Here is a 16772-nt window from a genome sequence, read left to right on the forward strand (position 1 = left end):
GCGAAGTCTGCAAGAAAAATGCATGCACATTACATCATACTCTAAGGGACTGCGGTTCATTGGGGCCGGTATTACGCGTGAACGCTTTGAAAGGCTCCTCAGATCACCAGCTTAAGAAAATCAAATATGGTTGTCCACTACCACCATGACAGGGCCAGGAGGCTAGATTTTCTTGTTCCGTTATGCGAATAGTCAGGCTGGCGCATTTATGTCATGCACGAGATAAAACTATAATTTTTAAAAAAGAAGAAGAACACTTACACAAGTTATGTTAAACTTGACATTGAGCTTTTATTGCGCAGCCAAGCTCCGCTCTTGCTGACCCGAACAAGTAGAGTGGCGAGTTGGTTCGGTTCAAAATCAGGCTGCACCGCTTTTGAATGGTGGAGCGCCCTGAATAATATTATTAAAATAACAGTGTATGCTGAGTGTGGTGTCTGTAATTGTGTTGCTTTCTCCTCAATGTCGATCGATACTGTGTAAAACTTGAATACTTCTGTGCGTTGTACTTTTAGTAAGAGTTGCTTTTCGTTTGCATTACGATTTGTAAGGTCTGTATGTTGTAGCTTTGTTTAAACCTGTCAGATGCATTGTCTGTTTTGATTTCACTGTGCAGTGCTTGTGTCTTTGAACAATGTGTGAAGAGTATTTCAGTACTCCACCCTGTATTGGCGTTTGGCTAACTGTGTAGTGCTTGTGTTTTTAAACAATGTGTGAAGAGTATTTCAGTACTCCATCCTGTATCGGCCTTTGGCTAACACTAGCAATAAAAAATAAAAATGAAAAAAAATTGAGTGCCCTTATGAAGTCTTTCAATTGGACACCAACGCGCATACAAGGAGCTGCTCTTGTCTGCTTTGTTTGCTCTTAGTCGGCTTTCCTAAGTCTGTTGCACGCATGCGACACGGATGCGATAATTTTCGGTGGAATTTCAGATGCCACAAAACTGAGCCTCTACTCTGAATAAAAGAGTTATAGTGACAGCATAATATCTGTAGCTTGAAGTGCCAAAGTTACCACGCCAGCATGAACCACGCCTTAATTGAGAGCTTCAGAAGTTCAGGCCGTTTGGGTTCTTTTAGCGCGAGCCTAAGTGAATGTGGACAGATATATAGCATTTCGCTTCCGTTGGAATATGTTCGCCACTGTCGAGATTTAACCCACAGCTTTCGGGTCTGTCTTGAGCACCGCAGGAACTGCTACCCTGTGATGGCTGCAACGGCAACATACTATTCTCCTCCCACACGCCCAGGCAGACGGATAGACAGACATCAAAGACTGTGAAATTGATTCTAGAGAGCAGGCTATGTGAAGTGCACACACAGAGAATTTTTTTATCCTGTCAAAAAAGAAAGCAAGCTATTTTTTGGTCGTTTGCAAAATTTTCAGTTTCAGTGCATGTTATCTTGTTTCAAATGTGCTGAACACAACCAAATACTTGACCCGAGTAACACTGGCTACATTCTCAGGGTTCACACGTAGAGGAGAAACACTGGCATAACCATTGATCTTGGACATCGAGTCAAACGTGATAACTCATTGAAGCTGGTATGTGGTGATTGTGACTGAGTAGCTACAGCACAAAAGAGCCGTAATGATTCTAGGTGTGTTCAATATTCAAAGATAATCAGATATATAATATGATGGAACAAAAAATATCCATGCATAATTCAACTTGCATGAGCGAGTTCACTCCGCTCTTGTCGCCGTCTGTAGTACAAGACAGTTAAGAATACAAAAATACCACCAACGCAGCCATGTATTCCTGCTTGCAGCTGGTAGAGTCCATTGTAGCTGCCCTTCGTATCACGAAAATACCCTAGGAAGAAAGTGAACACATAATAATTATTTTTCGCAATAATTTACGCGTAGCAGCCATAATTTTGAGCTTTATTCTGATACCTGTCGCCTCGTTGAGAAAACTGACGACATAAAATTGCAATTCATTTCCTTTACCGCGAGTATAATCAACCTATTATTTTTATTCATTTGGCTACAAGAATAGGTCGCGGGTTACCTTTCTTATGCAATGCACACTTCCTGCTTTAGTCGGCAACAGTACATTACAACAACCCGAGTTTGATTTGCCTCTTTTGCGATTGGTTTTCAGTAGAAATGTTGATGAGAGTGCTAGAAGTACTCTTGGCTGTGGAACACCGGTCAATAGCATATAAAAAGGTTATTAAATTATCCATTCGGCAATAGCGCCAAATTATGTAGAGGCCGCAGATGAGTAGCTTCCAAACGACAAGTCCCGTTGCCGAAACAGTGACTCCATTGTGCATTCCCTGTTTAACTATTTCGCATCGCTTCATGCTTGCATCTTTCACTGGGATCGCTTGAGCAGCAGATATACATATTTTCCATTCAAAACCACGTGGGTACTTTATGCAAGTCCTCGATGTTCGCCTAAATATTCAGGGCTTTTACACGGGATGTCGCGCTCACATGGTATTCGTAGTCTTCATGGGTAATGTTTGCTGGCAAATGCATGCGTCAACAAACGACACGAAATGTGTTATAGGGACACCTTGACTGCCCTACACATAGTCAAGTCGACCGCTGTTCTCCTTCGGAAATCGGGGCATTTTTCAGGTCCTTCATATTTATATTGGTGAGATGCTGGGCATTTTGCCTCCGACTCGGCCTGAATGTTCCTCGAAAAAAATAGATAACTTATTTCATTCTCTAACAGACCAACTTTGCTACAAGGACTGAATTTTAGTCAATCGCAGTGCAGTTACTCCATGGCGAAACACACACGTAATCTATACCAGCTTATGATCATTAGGAGCTCAAGGAGTGCAAGAAGTGAACTCTCGAACCGAATCGAACACGAATACAAACTTACTTAGAACTGAACTAATTCTGTGTGCTTCACTTTGCTTACGAAGTATCCGATTACTATAGCGCCTGCGGAAAACAGATTGGCAATAATTTCATGGCCCTCCGCGTTTGCTGATTTGCAATGCGAAAAATATAGTGAATAAAATATCACAAAAACCACAACAGTTCTTGAACATTCTTACAATTTGAGACTACGTAGCGTCGAATTAGACGTTTCGCGCGGTCATTTAAACGTATTCTGCAGGGTTCGTCGTTAAAGGGGTTTATAACCATTAAAATATTTACTAGTCATTTTGGTATGTCATTTGCCAATAATGGTTTTAATGTTCTGTAGTCGCAAGTAATTCCTACTTGCACAATTTTTGCTTGCGAAAACTTGTATTCATTATTTGCTTTTTCTGAACGTTTTACACTAGAAATTTGCAAAGGAATTAAAATATTAGTCCTTCCTCAATGTTTTGCTATAAAAAAATAAAGTTTAATAAATTGTAACTACTTTACAGCTTAATGAAATAGACGAGCTCTAAGCGAATTACCTTGTAGTACACCTGTCTCTTTCGAATAGCTTTCAGACATTTCAGATCACTTGCTCTATTGCGCATCCTATTTGTCGCAAATGATAAGGAACATGGGCAATGAACATCACCCTTACTTCTAAGCGATATAAATATATTTCATATTGGTCTACCAAGCGAAGGTTTTCGTTCACCAAACACCAAACTACATTTTCGTTTACCGGAAGCCACTGATGATCCTTGATGATGATGTGTGGTGTTTGATGGCGCAAGAGCCATTTGATAGCCAAAAAGCACCAGGTCAGTGGACAAGCGATGCGAACAATGATGGTGATAGGTGGCTCTAAAAGGGCTTTAAAATTTCTCACGCTAACATGGGTGAAAAAATAGAATTAAAACGATGACATTGACGTGAATCACGTGCAGTAATAGTAAATGGCAAAGCGTCGTGATGGTAAGACAATGACGGAGATGTAGCCACCACGGCAGTGAATTCTCTTCAGACATCGTGCTACGGAGCGCCAGGGTATATGACGTCAAAAAGTACGTACATCTGTTAAAAATGTTGAAAAAGGAGTTTTCCACCGATCAAAATTGTGCAGAGGTATCTGTTGTTGGTAAGACAATAAAAAGTGCTTTTTACTGAGATAATCTAAATAACTGCAGTGGACGAGGATGTAAAGATTCGTTAGTGACTCTCTACATCTCTCACACAATAGTTCATCGCCACTAGACAAAAGGTATGAATGTGTTGAGCGTGTGCGTCCTATCTGTAGTCTTGCAAGTGTGACTTGTGTGTAGCGGGCTCTGGATACTGTTGGCCAATTTCCAATTCTCGGTTTGATAACATGTAGTTTGTTCTCTGTTTGCCTATCCCATAGGCGCTGCCAGCATGCCCTGAGCTCCCGTCATTGAAAAGGTTTCAGACCAAGTGCAGGGACAGCTACAGTTGTATTGGCAGCAGCGTTTTCTTCAGCAGATGCGGCTAGCTGATCCGCCAACACGTTTCCAGCGATTTCGCGGTGCCCTGGCACCCAGCAGACTACAACAAGTCATTTAAGAGCATATATTGTGCGTAACAAGAAGTACAAAGACACAGGACCGGATTTTTATGCTTTCGCAGAGTTTTCAGAGCCGTTACTACGCTCAGCGAATCTGTGTATATTACCCCGCGTTGTAGCTGCAGTTTTTAATATGCTCGACGGCCACAGATACCGCGTGAACATCAGCTGTGAAGACGCTTGTTTCGAAACGCAGAATACCGAAGTTGAAGAAAAATGGGCCAACAGCTGCATAGAACACATGAGTGTGAGACTGAAGCATCTGTGAAAAATTCTGGGCAAGTGTACTCGTGTTGGAGCTCGAGGAAGTGCGTGTGGATATGTGCGGTGGGTGCGTCTTTAGCGACTTGCACGAACGGTAGATCGCAGTCTATAACTTTCCACTTCCTTGGTGGCAGATATACTGCTGGAGCCATGAAACGTTGTTATAAAAGTGGCACAGCTGTTTCTTCAGCGAGCCTCCTTACAAAAAATGAGTAGGGCTGTCTCAGCGAAGGACTGTTATTGTACAATTTCACAGAGCATTAATTGTGGAGTGCGCGGGATGTTCCTCGTCAGCGGTAGCCTTGAGACAGTATATATGTAAGAGACAAGTAACATCGCTGCACATGGAGCGACCATTCATTGTATTCTACGTACAGACTCTCTTTAGGGCTAGTTTGAAAAGCAACCGTAGAGAGACGAATGCCTAGATGGTCGACAAGGTCGAGAGTCTTTATGGCTGATGGTGTCGCAGACTGATAGATTATAGCATTGTAATCTAGACCGTACGAGGCTTTTGTATACATTCATTAGACATTTCATGTCACTACTCAGTCTAGTTCGGGACAACTCTTTCAAAACATTCATGGTTTTCATGCACCTGTTCTTTAAACACTTAATATATGGTAAGTTTTACATCCAATATTACCCAAAAACTTATGCTCAAGCATCACAGACAGATGTTGACCATGCAGGTCAATCTTTGGATTGGGTTGAACGCCCCTCTTTCGGCAGAACAAGATAGAGGTACTCTTTTGCGCGTTCAGTCTAAAACAATTCCTTTCTGCCTACGCAGAGACCTTGTTCAAACCCAATTGAACCTGACGTTCACAAACTGAGAGGTTACAGGACTTAAAACTGACCTGCACGTCGCCAACATATGTACAGTAAAACATAATTTGTGGGATAACGAAGTGCAAGGAGTTCATTTTGACTCTAATGGTGTACAAATTATTACCCCTCCTTGCGGCACTCCTGTTTCTTGAAACAAGACAACACAGTGCCCACTCGAACATGGAATGTCCAATGAGACAGGTAGGTTTTGATTATTGCCAACATTCTGTGCCGCACACCTAGGCGTGACAGGTCTCGAAATATGCCAATAAGCCACGTAGTGTCATATGACTGCTCTCTATCAATGAACACTGACAGAAAGAATTGTTTATGAATGAAAGCATCATTAATTTATGCCTAGATACAGACAAGGTGGTCAGCAGTACATTAGCCTCTCGAAACGTGCACTGGCATGGGTCAGGCAGACTATTTGTTTCAAGGAAATGCATCAGTGATTTGTTCACCATTTTCTAGAAAACCTTGCAAAGGCAACTCGTCAATGATATGAGCCCATAGCTAGATGCTGAAGGTGGGACCTGGTGCTGTTTAGGAATCAGAATAATGATTGCTTGTTTCCAGGTGGAAGGGATCTCACCGGAAAAGCAAACGGCATTATACAATAAGGAAGAGCTTTTTTGGGTTTCGGTAAGCAGACGCTTGAGCATTTCGTATTATCTACAATGGGAGCCTTTGGCGATTCTGTTACAGCAGTTTAGCGATGCTTGTAACTAAGTTGAAACGAAAGGTTCATTGTGTGCTTTATTTTTCGCGGATTTGCGTTCTGTGTTTTGTTTTTTATTCTTGCTTTGTATCGTTGGAACGCTGGACTCGAATGAGTTGAGCTGGAGGCCTGTTAGAAGTGTGCACCGAGTGAGTTCACTTGATTTTCCAAACCATTGTCTTATGTGCTTATTAGAGGAATAGGATCTGGTTCTCGTCCTACTACCCTAGTGACCATGCTCCGGACTCTTGCTTCATATGTATACGAGTTGATTCGAGACAAAAACCTCTGACAACTCTCCCTCCTAACATTTCAAGGCATTCTTCTGCATTGAGATTTGATGTCTTTAAAATATACCAGGTTTTAGACTGTACGTGAGCCTCGAAGCAAACTTCATGCTTTGTTTTTTGTTTGTGAGCATTGCGGTATTCACTGTTTCACCAGGGGACTCGTCGTTTTCCACCTAGTCCAGATGTTTGCGGAATTAGTTTAGCTGTAGCTTCAACAAGAAAAGCAGTAAAGTATTGTACAGCTGCATCTACGCTAAAACCGCATAAGCTAGCACCCTTTAAAACTCATCCCCATTAGATTTTTATATCAGCCATTTGGGATCTTGGAGAGGACACTCATTCGGTACTGCTGAGCTCAGAAGTAAAGTATGTGCTCTCTTCGAGAAGGATTAATAATGACTTTCCAGTGAAGTAGAGGAAAAAAACGGAGATACAATGCTCAGGTCAATTGATTAATAGGTATTGTTAGCGAGGCTATATTATGTTGCTTTTTTATATTAAGGAGACACGCGCCTGAGGAGAAGAGAAACTGTTCAATCAGACGAAAGTGCTAGTCACCCCTCAGACTGCTATGTGCGTTAAAATCTCCAAGAAGGAGACACAGTTCTGGAAGTTCATCAATTAACGCCAGGAATGTTTATTTACTAAGTTGGTACTGAGGAAGAATACAACGACAGCAAATTGTGACCTGTTCAAGATAATGGCTCGGACGGCTATTGCCTCAAGAGATGTCTGAAGTGGTGAATATGTAGAGGCAGTTTCTGGATCCACAACAATGGCAACACCACTGGAGAACGCCACTGCATCATTGCGATCTTTTTGAAACATAACGTAATAGCGTAAAAAGTTTCTGTGTTTCGGTTTCAACTGTGTCTCTTGTACACACAGCACTTTTGGTGTATGTTTGTGAAAGTTCTAGAATATCGTCGAAGGTTTTCAGCAGTCCTCTGTCAATCCGCTAGTGTATTTGTGTCATTTTTATTGTGTGCGGTGCTGTCTGTACAAAAGTGTTTCCCTAGGTTACAGGGTCCTTAAGGGGCGCTCTAATGCGCAGCCTTTATTATTAGTGCGCTCCAAAGAGCTGCGCCTTTCCTTCGGCATCTCGGGCACGGGAGGAGTGGGACTTATGTACACGGCCTCTTGTGATGTGGCAGATGGTGCCTGCTCGACAGACACATTCATGGTGCTTTCGGGCCTCACTGTGCTTCCACTGGCCCGGGTTCCGGCAGACTGGGTAGTCTGCTGGCCCTGTTTGTCAGGTGGTGGAGCAGTACTGGCTGCTCCAGCCGGGGGCGCTTGTGGCGCGCCCGTAGTCTCAATCTGTGTAACTTTGCAGGCACGGAAAGATGTGGCGCGGCGCCCCGGCGTGTCACATCGGCGAAGGAGGGACTAAACTGATGACTGGATAACTGTTTACATGCTTCTTGAGAGTACAGATAAAACTTCACTTTAATTTGAAGGGTTTCTTTTTCTTTCTTGCAGATGGGGCACGACCTCGAGTAGGCAACATGGTCTGCTTTAGAGTTCACACAGCATGTTGTTGTTAATGTAAACGTATCTGATGCGGGCTCGTTAGATGCACATTTTGTGCAAGTATTGCGCCCTCTGCAGATTTGTTACCTTTGTCCAAGGTACTGACACTTGAAACATCCACGAGGGTTTAGCACATAGGGCCTGACAAGGAGCTTGCAGCAGCCAGCTTCCATTGAATCAGGTAAGTCACTGGTACCAATGGTGATGATAATTTGTTTTGTGTTTCGTTTTTGTCTCGTCATGTAATTATTATTTAGACCTCGATTACATAATGGTCTTCCCAGCCTTCCAATAATTCACTTTCGGACAGTCCAAGCAGGTCGTCATCAGAGACTCTACCTTGCACTGTATTCATTGACCTGTGTGGGCCCACTGAAACTGGGACATCCCGAAACGCTACCAGTTTAGGTAAGTTGTCGTATTGGAGCTTGTCTCGAACATCCGAAAAAATTCGCTGCTTCCCAACTTGCATACCCAATATCCGGGGCTGATTGCGTCGGTGAGTGTTTTCTAGACAAAAAAAAAGGTGAGATGGCTGGAACTGCTTTGTTCCCTTCCTGGCTATGAACGACATGAAACTTGGGGAAAGACTGCTTTTCGTTTCGAAAAAGGAATGGTTCTTTGGTGCGCCACCTTTTCGGGCGGCGATCAGGGAGACGGGGAAAAGTTGGCCATACAGATTGTGAACAGCTCGGCGGTGATGGTGGCCACCCATCACGGAGCCCAACAAGGGGACGGTACAAGGTTGAATAGTTAACACTTGGAGACGCCAGCCATACAACGCCACTATAACCAAATTTAACTACCCAAAGTTGAATAAATACACAGGGTTAACCCTCGCTGCCAGCAAATTCGGAAGTAAACAAAAGAGAAGACGACAGGACAGATAAAAAGTGAGAGCTAAGGACGAAGATGTAGTGATAGAGATATGGGAAAAGGCGACTGCCGATTTCCACTGAGTAGGTATGCCCAGGAGTGGCATCTACGTGAAGTTGGGGCCAAAGGGGTGTGTTGCCTAGACCGGGACCCTTTAAGATCTAAGCAGCAAGCGTCAACTCCACCCCAGAATCATCTTTTCCCCGGACACGGCTTAGCCACGCATGGATAGGCGTGGTGGGGGGGAGTCGAAACCCCTCCAATAGCTCGGGCCCGTGGTGTCGCTACACACAAATTGCCTGCTTATGCAGACACCCCTGCGGAAACTGAGGAACCTTCGAGATTTCGTAGGTGTATGTTGAAATAGACAGCAGCCACTATAGTGTCCACTGCGACAAACGTTACAAGCTTTAGATCAAGTCTGAGGCAGAATATTTCGACTGCTTTAGCAACAAGGCACGACAGATGAGCGGCGTGAGCTGTAAGATATCATGGCGCACAAGCACACATGCAGTGATCGCCACAAAAATTTGGCAACGCCACTGCCTCCCTATCACTGTCGGCTCATCATAATTATACAAAATGACAAATACGAAGTATTGTAACTTACTTCTAAGGAAGTCGTGGCGCCCGCCGGAAAGAAAGACGAAGGGTGTTGCGAGGGAGGGGGCAGATTTGAGGTGGCACCCCGCTTTCTTGAAGAAGTCACGTGGAATTCTTTCAGAAATTTGCTATTGCTTTGAATAGCCTGCATTCCATGTAATGTGTGGAGCTTTGCAGTCACCACACACTAATAAGTGTCGGATTTTCTTCTTTCTGAAGCCACCATGATGAATTGTTCCTAAGAAATTCAATACTAAAGCGAAGTTGGTCAGCCAAAACAACTTTTAATATGTCTCGGACACTTTTTTTTTACTCGCACTGCCCCTGTCATGCTCAAGTTTGGTCAAACTCCATCACAATTCACTTTTAGCTTTCGGTCCTCAATTTATGCGTCATCTAACACCGTTGACACTGTTGTCAGAAAACGCGGGGCTTTATAAAGGGCCCAGTATTGCTCTGGTAAGGATAGTCTATGACGCACCTTGAATACGGTTTCGAAGCTTGATAAGCATAGGAGCGGGAATGTACGATAGGGCGAGAGCACAGAAATATAGTAAACACGCTTCTTGCATATATTCAGTCAATAGGTCCACAAAGCAGGTTTCTTAATTTTTTCCCAGGGTGCCTACTAATACCAGTAGTGTTCGGGTGTGTGTGTGTGCGTGTGTGTACGTGAGAGAGAAACAAAACGAATATCATTGGTGTATGTGTTCACCACATGCACCGCATAGTGCTGAAATCATTCTTGTACATCGAGTGCGTCTGTATTTTTATCCTCATACCAAACGTTATCTTTATTACTATAACTGTGACAGCAATTTCTCTGCTGAATATTACTCCCAATTCGTGCAGTTTCGATTTTATTAAATTCTCCTCGAGATTAGTGCTCACCTGTTATGGCGGGGCTGCACAACAGTAGAGGCAGCAGTATTACACCGGCAGAACCCCATGCTCCTGCGACGGCATCAATGCCGAAGTAGTCGGCAATTACGACGGGCTTCAGACTCATGAGGCATCCCAACAGCATCGTGGAGCAAGCGCACACTAGGATGTATGATGGGAATGAACACGTGACTGGTGCTACAAGGAACGTCCCACCAAGTAAGAAGAAGTTCGCCGACACCAGCGTCGTCCGGCTCACCAGTCCGCTGTCGGCGACGAAAGGAAGTGCTATGCGTCCGTTATTTCTGCAGGAGCGCAGTAAGAAACTGAAAGGTCTGCATGACGGCGAGCTGACCCCTTGTCAAGAGCGTAATCTACGATTGTTGCGGGAAATACGGCCACAGTGTAGTCTATCGCAACAACAGCGAGCACAACTGCGTAGAACCTTGGCTTTGCTAAAAGTTGCATCATCTGCTGCAACATGGTAAAACTCGTTGAGGATTCTAAATGCCATTTTTCCTTCAAACGAGCTGTGTGCAGCTCAACGGCGTTATAATCAGCCGTCTTCTCCGCACACGTGTTTGGGTATTTTGGAAATAGATGTGCTGTGCTTTCGTTTCTTAGCACAGAGTTCGATGTTTGTAGAGAGACTGTTGTTCGTGATTCTTCCGTCTCAGACTGTAGTGCAGTTGCGACCAAAACAGCTAGTCTTTCGTTGTTAGATGCGCTAGCACGCGCAGTAGCGATATCCATCCTACTGCTGTGAAGGTCTTCCAGCTTGTTTACTTGCATTGACACAGGAATCGAAGGCAATGTCATGCTATCATGAAGGTTCTGCAGGGATAATTGGTCAAATTCACGTGGCTTCCACTTTACTGCTAAGCTGTTTGAACTTGGTCTCTTTTCAGTGACAGGTGTTGTACTAGAATGCCATCTCTTTCGCTTACATGTCCACCATGGCGGCTCTTTCAGGAGTAGTGACAACGCTGTGACGTTCATGGTAAGGGCAGCGCAGATGAGCAGAGCTCCTCTAAAGCCGTAAGCATCTTTGAGAGACGTGAGTATAACAGGATACAGCAGGGAGGACAGTGAATATCCAGCGAACTTCATGCCGCTGGCTATGCCTCGGTACTTGTCGAAGTACATCATCACCAAGACGATCAGCGTTAGGCACACCACACCAACGCCAGTGCCTGCGTAAAGTGGAAAAAATGTACCACATCTATTTATTGCTCCTGAAACAAAACCTGTTGAGGATCCAAAACTATGGTAGTTCAAAAAATTTCTGTTGTAATTTTGCTTTCTTTAATTAATTATCTTCAACCACGAAGTTAACTGCCCAATGCTTACCTTTTGGTGCATTCGCTGAAATTCTAATAAACAATGCATTCCTTTCTTTCGCAAAAATGTTTCAGATTTCCGGTTGCATTCTGTAGCTTGTTACTTGACATCATACACAAAATTTACATCTTCTATGGTGAATACGCAAATGTGACAGCGTTATATTAGGAGATATCATTTATTACTGCTGCTGCTTGCTTGCCAAAGTAACACTGCGTCATGCAGGGGTTCAACTTTTTATTAAGTGCACTACAGTAACTACTAAGAAGTCTTTGGAAGAGACAGTAATTACCTCGCCATTTCATAACTTCAATACCACTTACTTTTGAATACAGCAACCAACACAGGATTAGAAAACATGCACACAGAAAAGATGCAAACCAAGCGGTGTCCTACACCTCATGCAGTACAGTGTGAATACAGCGCCTGTGTGATAATTTTGATATGTGCGTGTTTTGTACCCTTCTCATTGCTGCAATGAAAAATCGTGGCTCACCGAGTAGCCTAGCAGTATATATTGTACCGTACAATCAAGAAAAATTGCATGTCAATTAGTCTACCTCGTTTGTTCTGTGTGTTATTCACACACGGAGCAATCTCCCTTCTTTCCGTAGTTTACGGTCCAGCGTTACTGAAATTGGAACTGAGATAGTTTGCTTCTTATGCAATATGTGATCACAGAATTGCTGAAAAAGAAACTGATCATGGAACATAAAGAAGAAATATGCACAAGTACTGTTGGCACCCATAATTCACAACGTTTATACTTCAGAAATTTAACACTAGTACATACATGCATTCGAAAAAAAACGTCTAACATTCATGTCACATTCCTAAAGGAGGAAGTATCTAGCAATAAACAAAACAGAGCTTTCTTACTAAATCTCTCCATTCTTAGTGCTCCTTGCGTTTAAAAATATTCAGCCTTCATCTTTAAGGATTTTCTAATGTTCTGTCCACCAGCACAGAATAGAAAAAAAGGAAGTGTGTTTGGTCGACAGTGAACTTAGTTGAACCACTTCGTACTTCATATCGATGATGTGGATATACTTTTAAAACACGGACAGACAAGAGACAGAACCCACACAACACATCTTATAACTGTGCATTGGAAAGCTGTGCGCTAAAGCAGCACATTGATAATTTCAAGAACAAGTTGCAGCAGGCATCTCGCAAAGTACTCGCGTGCAGCAAATTTTGATCAGCGCACGAATATTCATTCTTCGAGGCTCATATTAGGGGCAAAATTTATTTTGAAGGGTGCGCACTCACGTGTTCGTACAGCTTCACTGATGTTGTCTAAAAAAAAGGTACATTTTCTGAGTGCCACTAACTTAGCATGCACATGCCCTGTACGGAGGTGATAACTACAGGCATATTGAGGCCATATATAAGGAGCTTGTATTTGCGATGCTCCTTTATTTTCCCACTAAACAACTTCAAAGTTGCACTGTTGGTGTCCCTTGCCTTCTCTGTGCGCGTCTACAAAGCACATCCACCCTGTCACCTAGTTCGCGTTTCTTCCCTAACAGCTGTATATATATATATATATATATATATATATATATATATATATATATATATATATATATATATATATATATATATATATATATATATATATATATATATATATATATATATATATTTATATATATATATATATATATATATTTATATATATATATATATATATATATATATATATATATATATATATATATAATAAGGGAAAGAAGTGTGTATCTAAGGGCTCGTTTTTCCGTGTTTTGACACAATAGTAATGAGATCTACCAGACAGTAATGCCAAGGAATGTACAGGAGAAGTTATTAGAACCAATAGAGTGCAAATAAGAAGAAAGAAAAGTGGGTGAAAAATAACCAGCCGTGAGCAGGAATTGAACCTACGACCTTCGAATAGTGCGTTCGAGACGATTGAACGCGTTATTCCCAAGACGAGACGTCCACCATTACGCCAACGTCTTCACGTACGCAACACCGCATCTATACAGACCAAGCACCACCAATACGCCAGAAGCCCTATCGTATATCGCCTTCTGAAAGGAGAGTCATCGCTGAGCAAGTTGAAGACATGCTAAAGAAGGGCGTCATACAAGAATCGTGTCGTCCATGGGCAAATCCTGTCATTCTAGTCAGGAAAAAGGATAATTCAAGGATATTCTGCGTAGACTATCGTCGCCTAAATGCCATCACAGAAAAGACGTCTACCCTTTGCCACGTATAGATGACGCCGTGGACTGCCTGCATTCTGCCTCCTATTTTTCTTCTGTTGACTTGCGTTCTGGGTATTGGCAAATTCCTAAGCATCCCTCAGATAAAAAGAAGATGGCCTTCGTAACACCAGATGGTCTCTTTGAGTTTAACGTTATGCCCTTTGGTTTGTGCAATGCTCCAGCGACATTCGATATATATATATATATATATATATATATATATATATATATATATATATATCATTCATTAACTGGCGGGCTGTGCTTTCACTGCTGTTGGCCAACACCTTAATGTCTTGGGCTTGCGGTGTGCACATGAGCGTTTTGGGGCGCGCTGGCAAATGTGCGTAGGTGAACGTGCCAACTGCGTGAACGGCCATGCAAGGAAACATGACGTGTCAGTTGGGAATAACGGGATCGTGATTTGTCTACAAGCGTGTAGTTGTTTTTCTTCGCTGGTTGGGTGAACAGTCACTCCGTCCAGCTGTTTTTTAAAGAAGCTGTCAGCGACGAGATCTACTTTTGCTTTGCAAAAAAAAGTAAAACCGTAATATAATCGTATTTGTACACTCCACCAAATCCTGAGGTGGGTGCAACACGGAAGAACTTTCGAACAATGACAGGACCTCATGACATATTTAGATCGTGTAATTGTGTTCTAGCTGCATACATATTTTATTCATTCTCAGAGATCAACAAAGTGGTTATACTGATATTAAGTATGGATGAACGAACACCTTCAATTTCTCACCGTGAATCAGGCCGACAGTTAGCGTCATCCACGTCATGTTTGGTGCAAACGTGGCACCTAGTAGTCCTGCCCAGAGGAAGACGCTGCCGACTATCCCCATCTGGAAGACGGACACGTGCCCTTGACCTAGTGACACAAGAATGCCTGCAGCGTATACACAAAGAAAACAGTATGTCATGTACTTAAAACATGCTTATGTGTCTATCTGAGCTTGTTTTATTAAGACGTCTAGCTCTGACTGACAACTGTTACGAGAAGGTGGAGTGTCAGTCTATTGAATGTTCTTTTGTTTTCTGGAATTTTCAAGCTTGAAATGTAATCTACATTACTTCCACACTGTCAATTATTATATTTAATGAAATATTAGACATTGATAAGTTTATTGGAGTTAGACAAGTTTTACTTGCGATGCGTCTATTAAGTAATAATATTTCAATCTACAAGCACAGAAATTATGAGCCAGCTTTGTGATGGCTTCGGCGGAAGCTCATCACCCTGCACGCAAAGCCTAACATAGGAAACCAAGTGTATGTATTGCAGAATTTAGAGGCTTAGAAATTGCCTTTACTTGATAGTTTATATGTATGCAGATAGCTAGACTGCAGTCGGGGTTGTGGGCACTCAACTTCACGAGGTTGTCCTTGCTGTTCGGCTTTTGCCTGCCTTTCGCTTTCCTACTTCCTCTATTTATGTGAAAGTGACAGTGCCTTGTTAAACCAAGACCGCTATTTTCGCTTCATTATTTACCTTTCCCTGGCGAACGGGCATATGTTATTGAAATTTTCTTCTCAATTTGATTTTGAAAATAATAATAGAGAAGGACAATAACGTGAGGTACAGATCATCTTGCATCATATTTTCTTTCGCCTTTAGCAAGCGACCTGGTAGTGCCATATTCTTGAAAACCAACATGTCCCCGCTTCTGAAAACATAAACACAACTTGTTTCTATTTAGTACACCTACGGTAACGATTAAAGCTAGCGCGAGACGTAGTCAACTGAAACGGTGTGGCGTAACGTGTCAACAGTATTACGAACCGGCCAAGTGCCCTACGATCGACAAGACGCTGGCGGGCCAGGACGCTGACTCTCGGTTGACGTCAAATTCCTCCAGGAAAGACAAGTACATGAATCCTGAGTTTGTCATCATCACAACGGTGAAGAAAGCTGCCACGCAGGATGTGCCAGCAACGCTCCAACACCGGTCCATTTGCGGTACTTGTGACGCCATGACCTGCGTATGTTGAACCCAAATATGCCGAAAATGTTGGGCGAAGCAGGAGTCTTTGACGGAAGGTATAAAATGTGATCTTAAGGGCTCCAGAAATTTCGACCACCTGGGCTTCTCTGACGTGTACCTTAGTGTAAGTGTACGGCAGCATTTTCACCTCGGTCGAAATTGCGGCGGCTGCGGTCCGGGTTCCATCGGTTGACCTGGAGGCAATGCTGCCAACACTAGGGAAATTCCCCTATATATAACGGATTTTGGTTGTACTTGGGGAAAATGGTAATTTGGCAACATCTATGAAAGTTTTTGACGTATGCATGTGGGAGGTAGTGGCCAGATACTGCACCAAGTGGCCAATCCTTCTCAGGTAAGGGAGTGCGTTCCCGGCCGTGGTTACCGAGGAGGCCGTACACCAGGCCTCGTAATGCAGTTCCACCACCACGCGGATTTTTTTTATCCGGTTGGGAACTGCGCGGCACCGGGGTTTGAACCACGAATCAGGCGGATGCTCTAACTACTATGCCATCGCTGCTTTCCAAAGGAAGAAGCAGGATTTTGAACAGGCTACTCAACAATCAACCACATTCATACTATCACTCAGGAAATAGAGACAGGCTCAGAATATAACCAACCATTATACATAGCCTTCATAAATTACGAGAAGGCGTTTGATTCAGTAGAAATATCAGCCGTCGTGCAGACACTGCGGAATGAGAGCGTCGATGAAGTATATATAAACATCCTGGAAAAAATCTACAGGGAATCAACTGCTACTATAGTGCTTCATAAAGAAAG

General features: G+C 43.0%; 1 protein-coding gene across 2 annotated transcripts in view; it reads right to left on the bottom strand.

Moving 5' to 3' along the window:
• Positions 1-438: 438 nt before the first annotated feature.
• Positions 439-16772, bottom strand: part of LOC142804169 (uncharacterized) — a 76193-nt gene continuing 59859 nt past the window's right edge. Inside the window, exons 2-5 of one of the 2 annotated variants that reach the window (XR_012894486.1) lie at positions 15788-15983; positions 14750-14893; positions 10433-11616; positions 439-1819 (exon numbers count right to left, since the gene is read on the bottom strand). Coding sequence is in view for 1 of the 2 variants with exons in the window: in XM_075890813.1 (XP_075746928.1) it covers positions 10712-11616; positions 14750-14893; positions 15788-15983 (1245 nt within the window). In the remaining variant the exon portion in view is untranslated. Of the gene's footprint in view, positions 1820-9805; positions 11617-14749; positions 14894-15787; positions 15984-16772 lie in introns of those variants that run through there. The other variant, XM_075890813.1, reaches the window with a different exon arrangement.

Source organism: Rhipicephalus microplus, chromosome 3, assembly GCF_043290135.1.
Source record: "Rhipicephalus microplus isolate Deutch F79 chromosome 3, USDA_Rmic, whole genome shotgun sequence".
Classification (NCBI taxonomy): domain Eukaryota; kingdom Metazoa; phylum Arthropoda; class Arachnida; order Ixodida; family Ixodidae; genus Rhipicephalus; species Rhipicephalus microplus.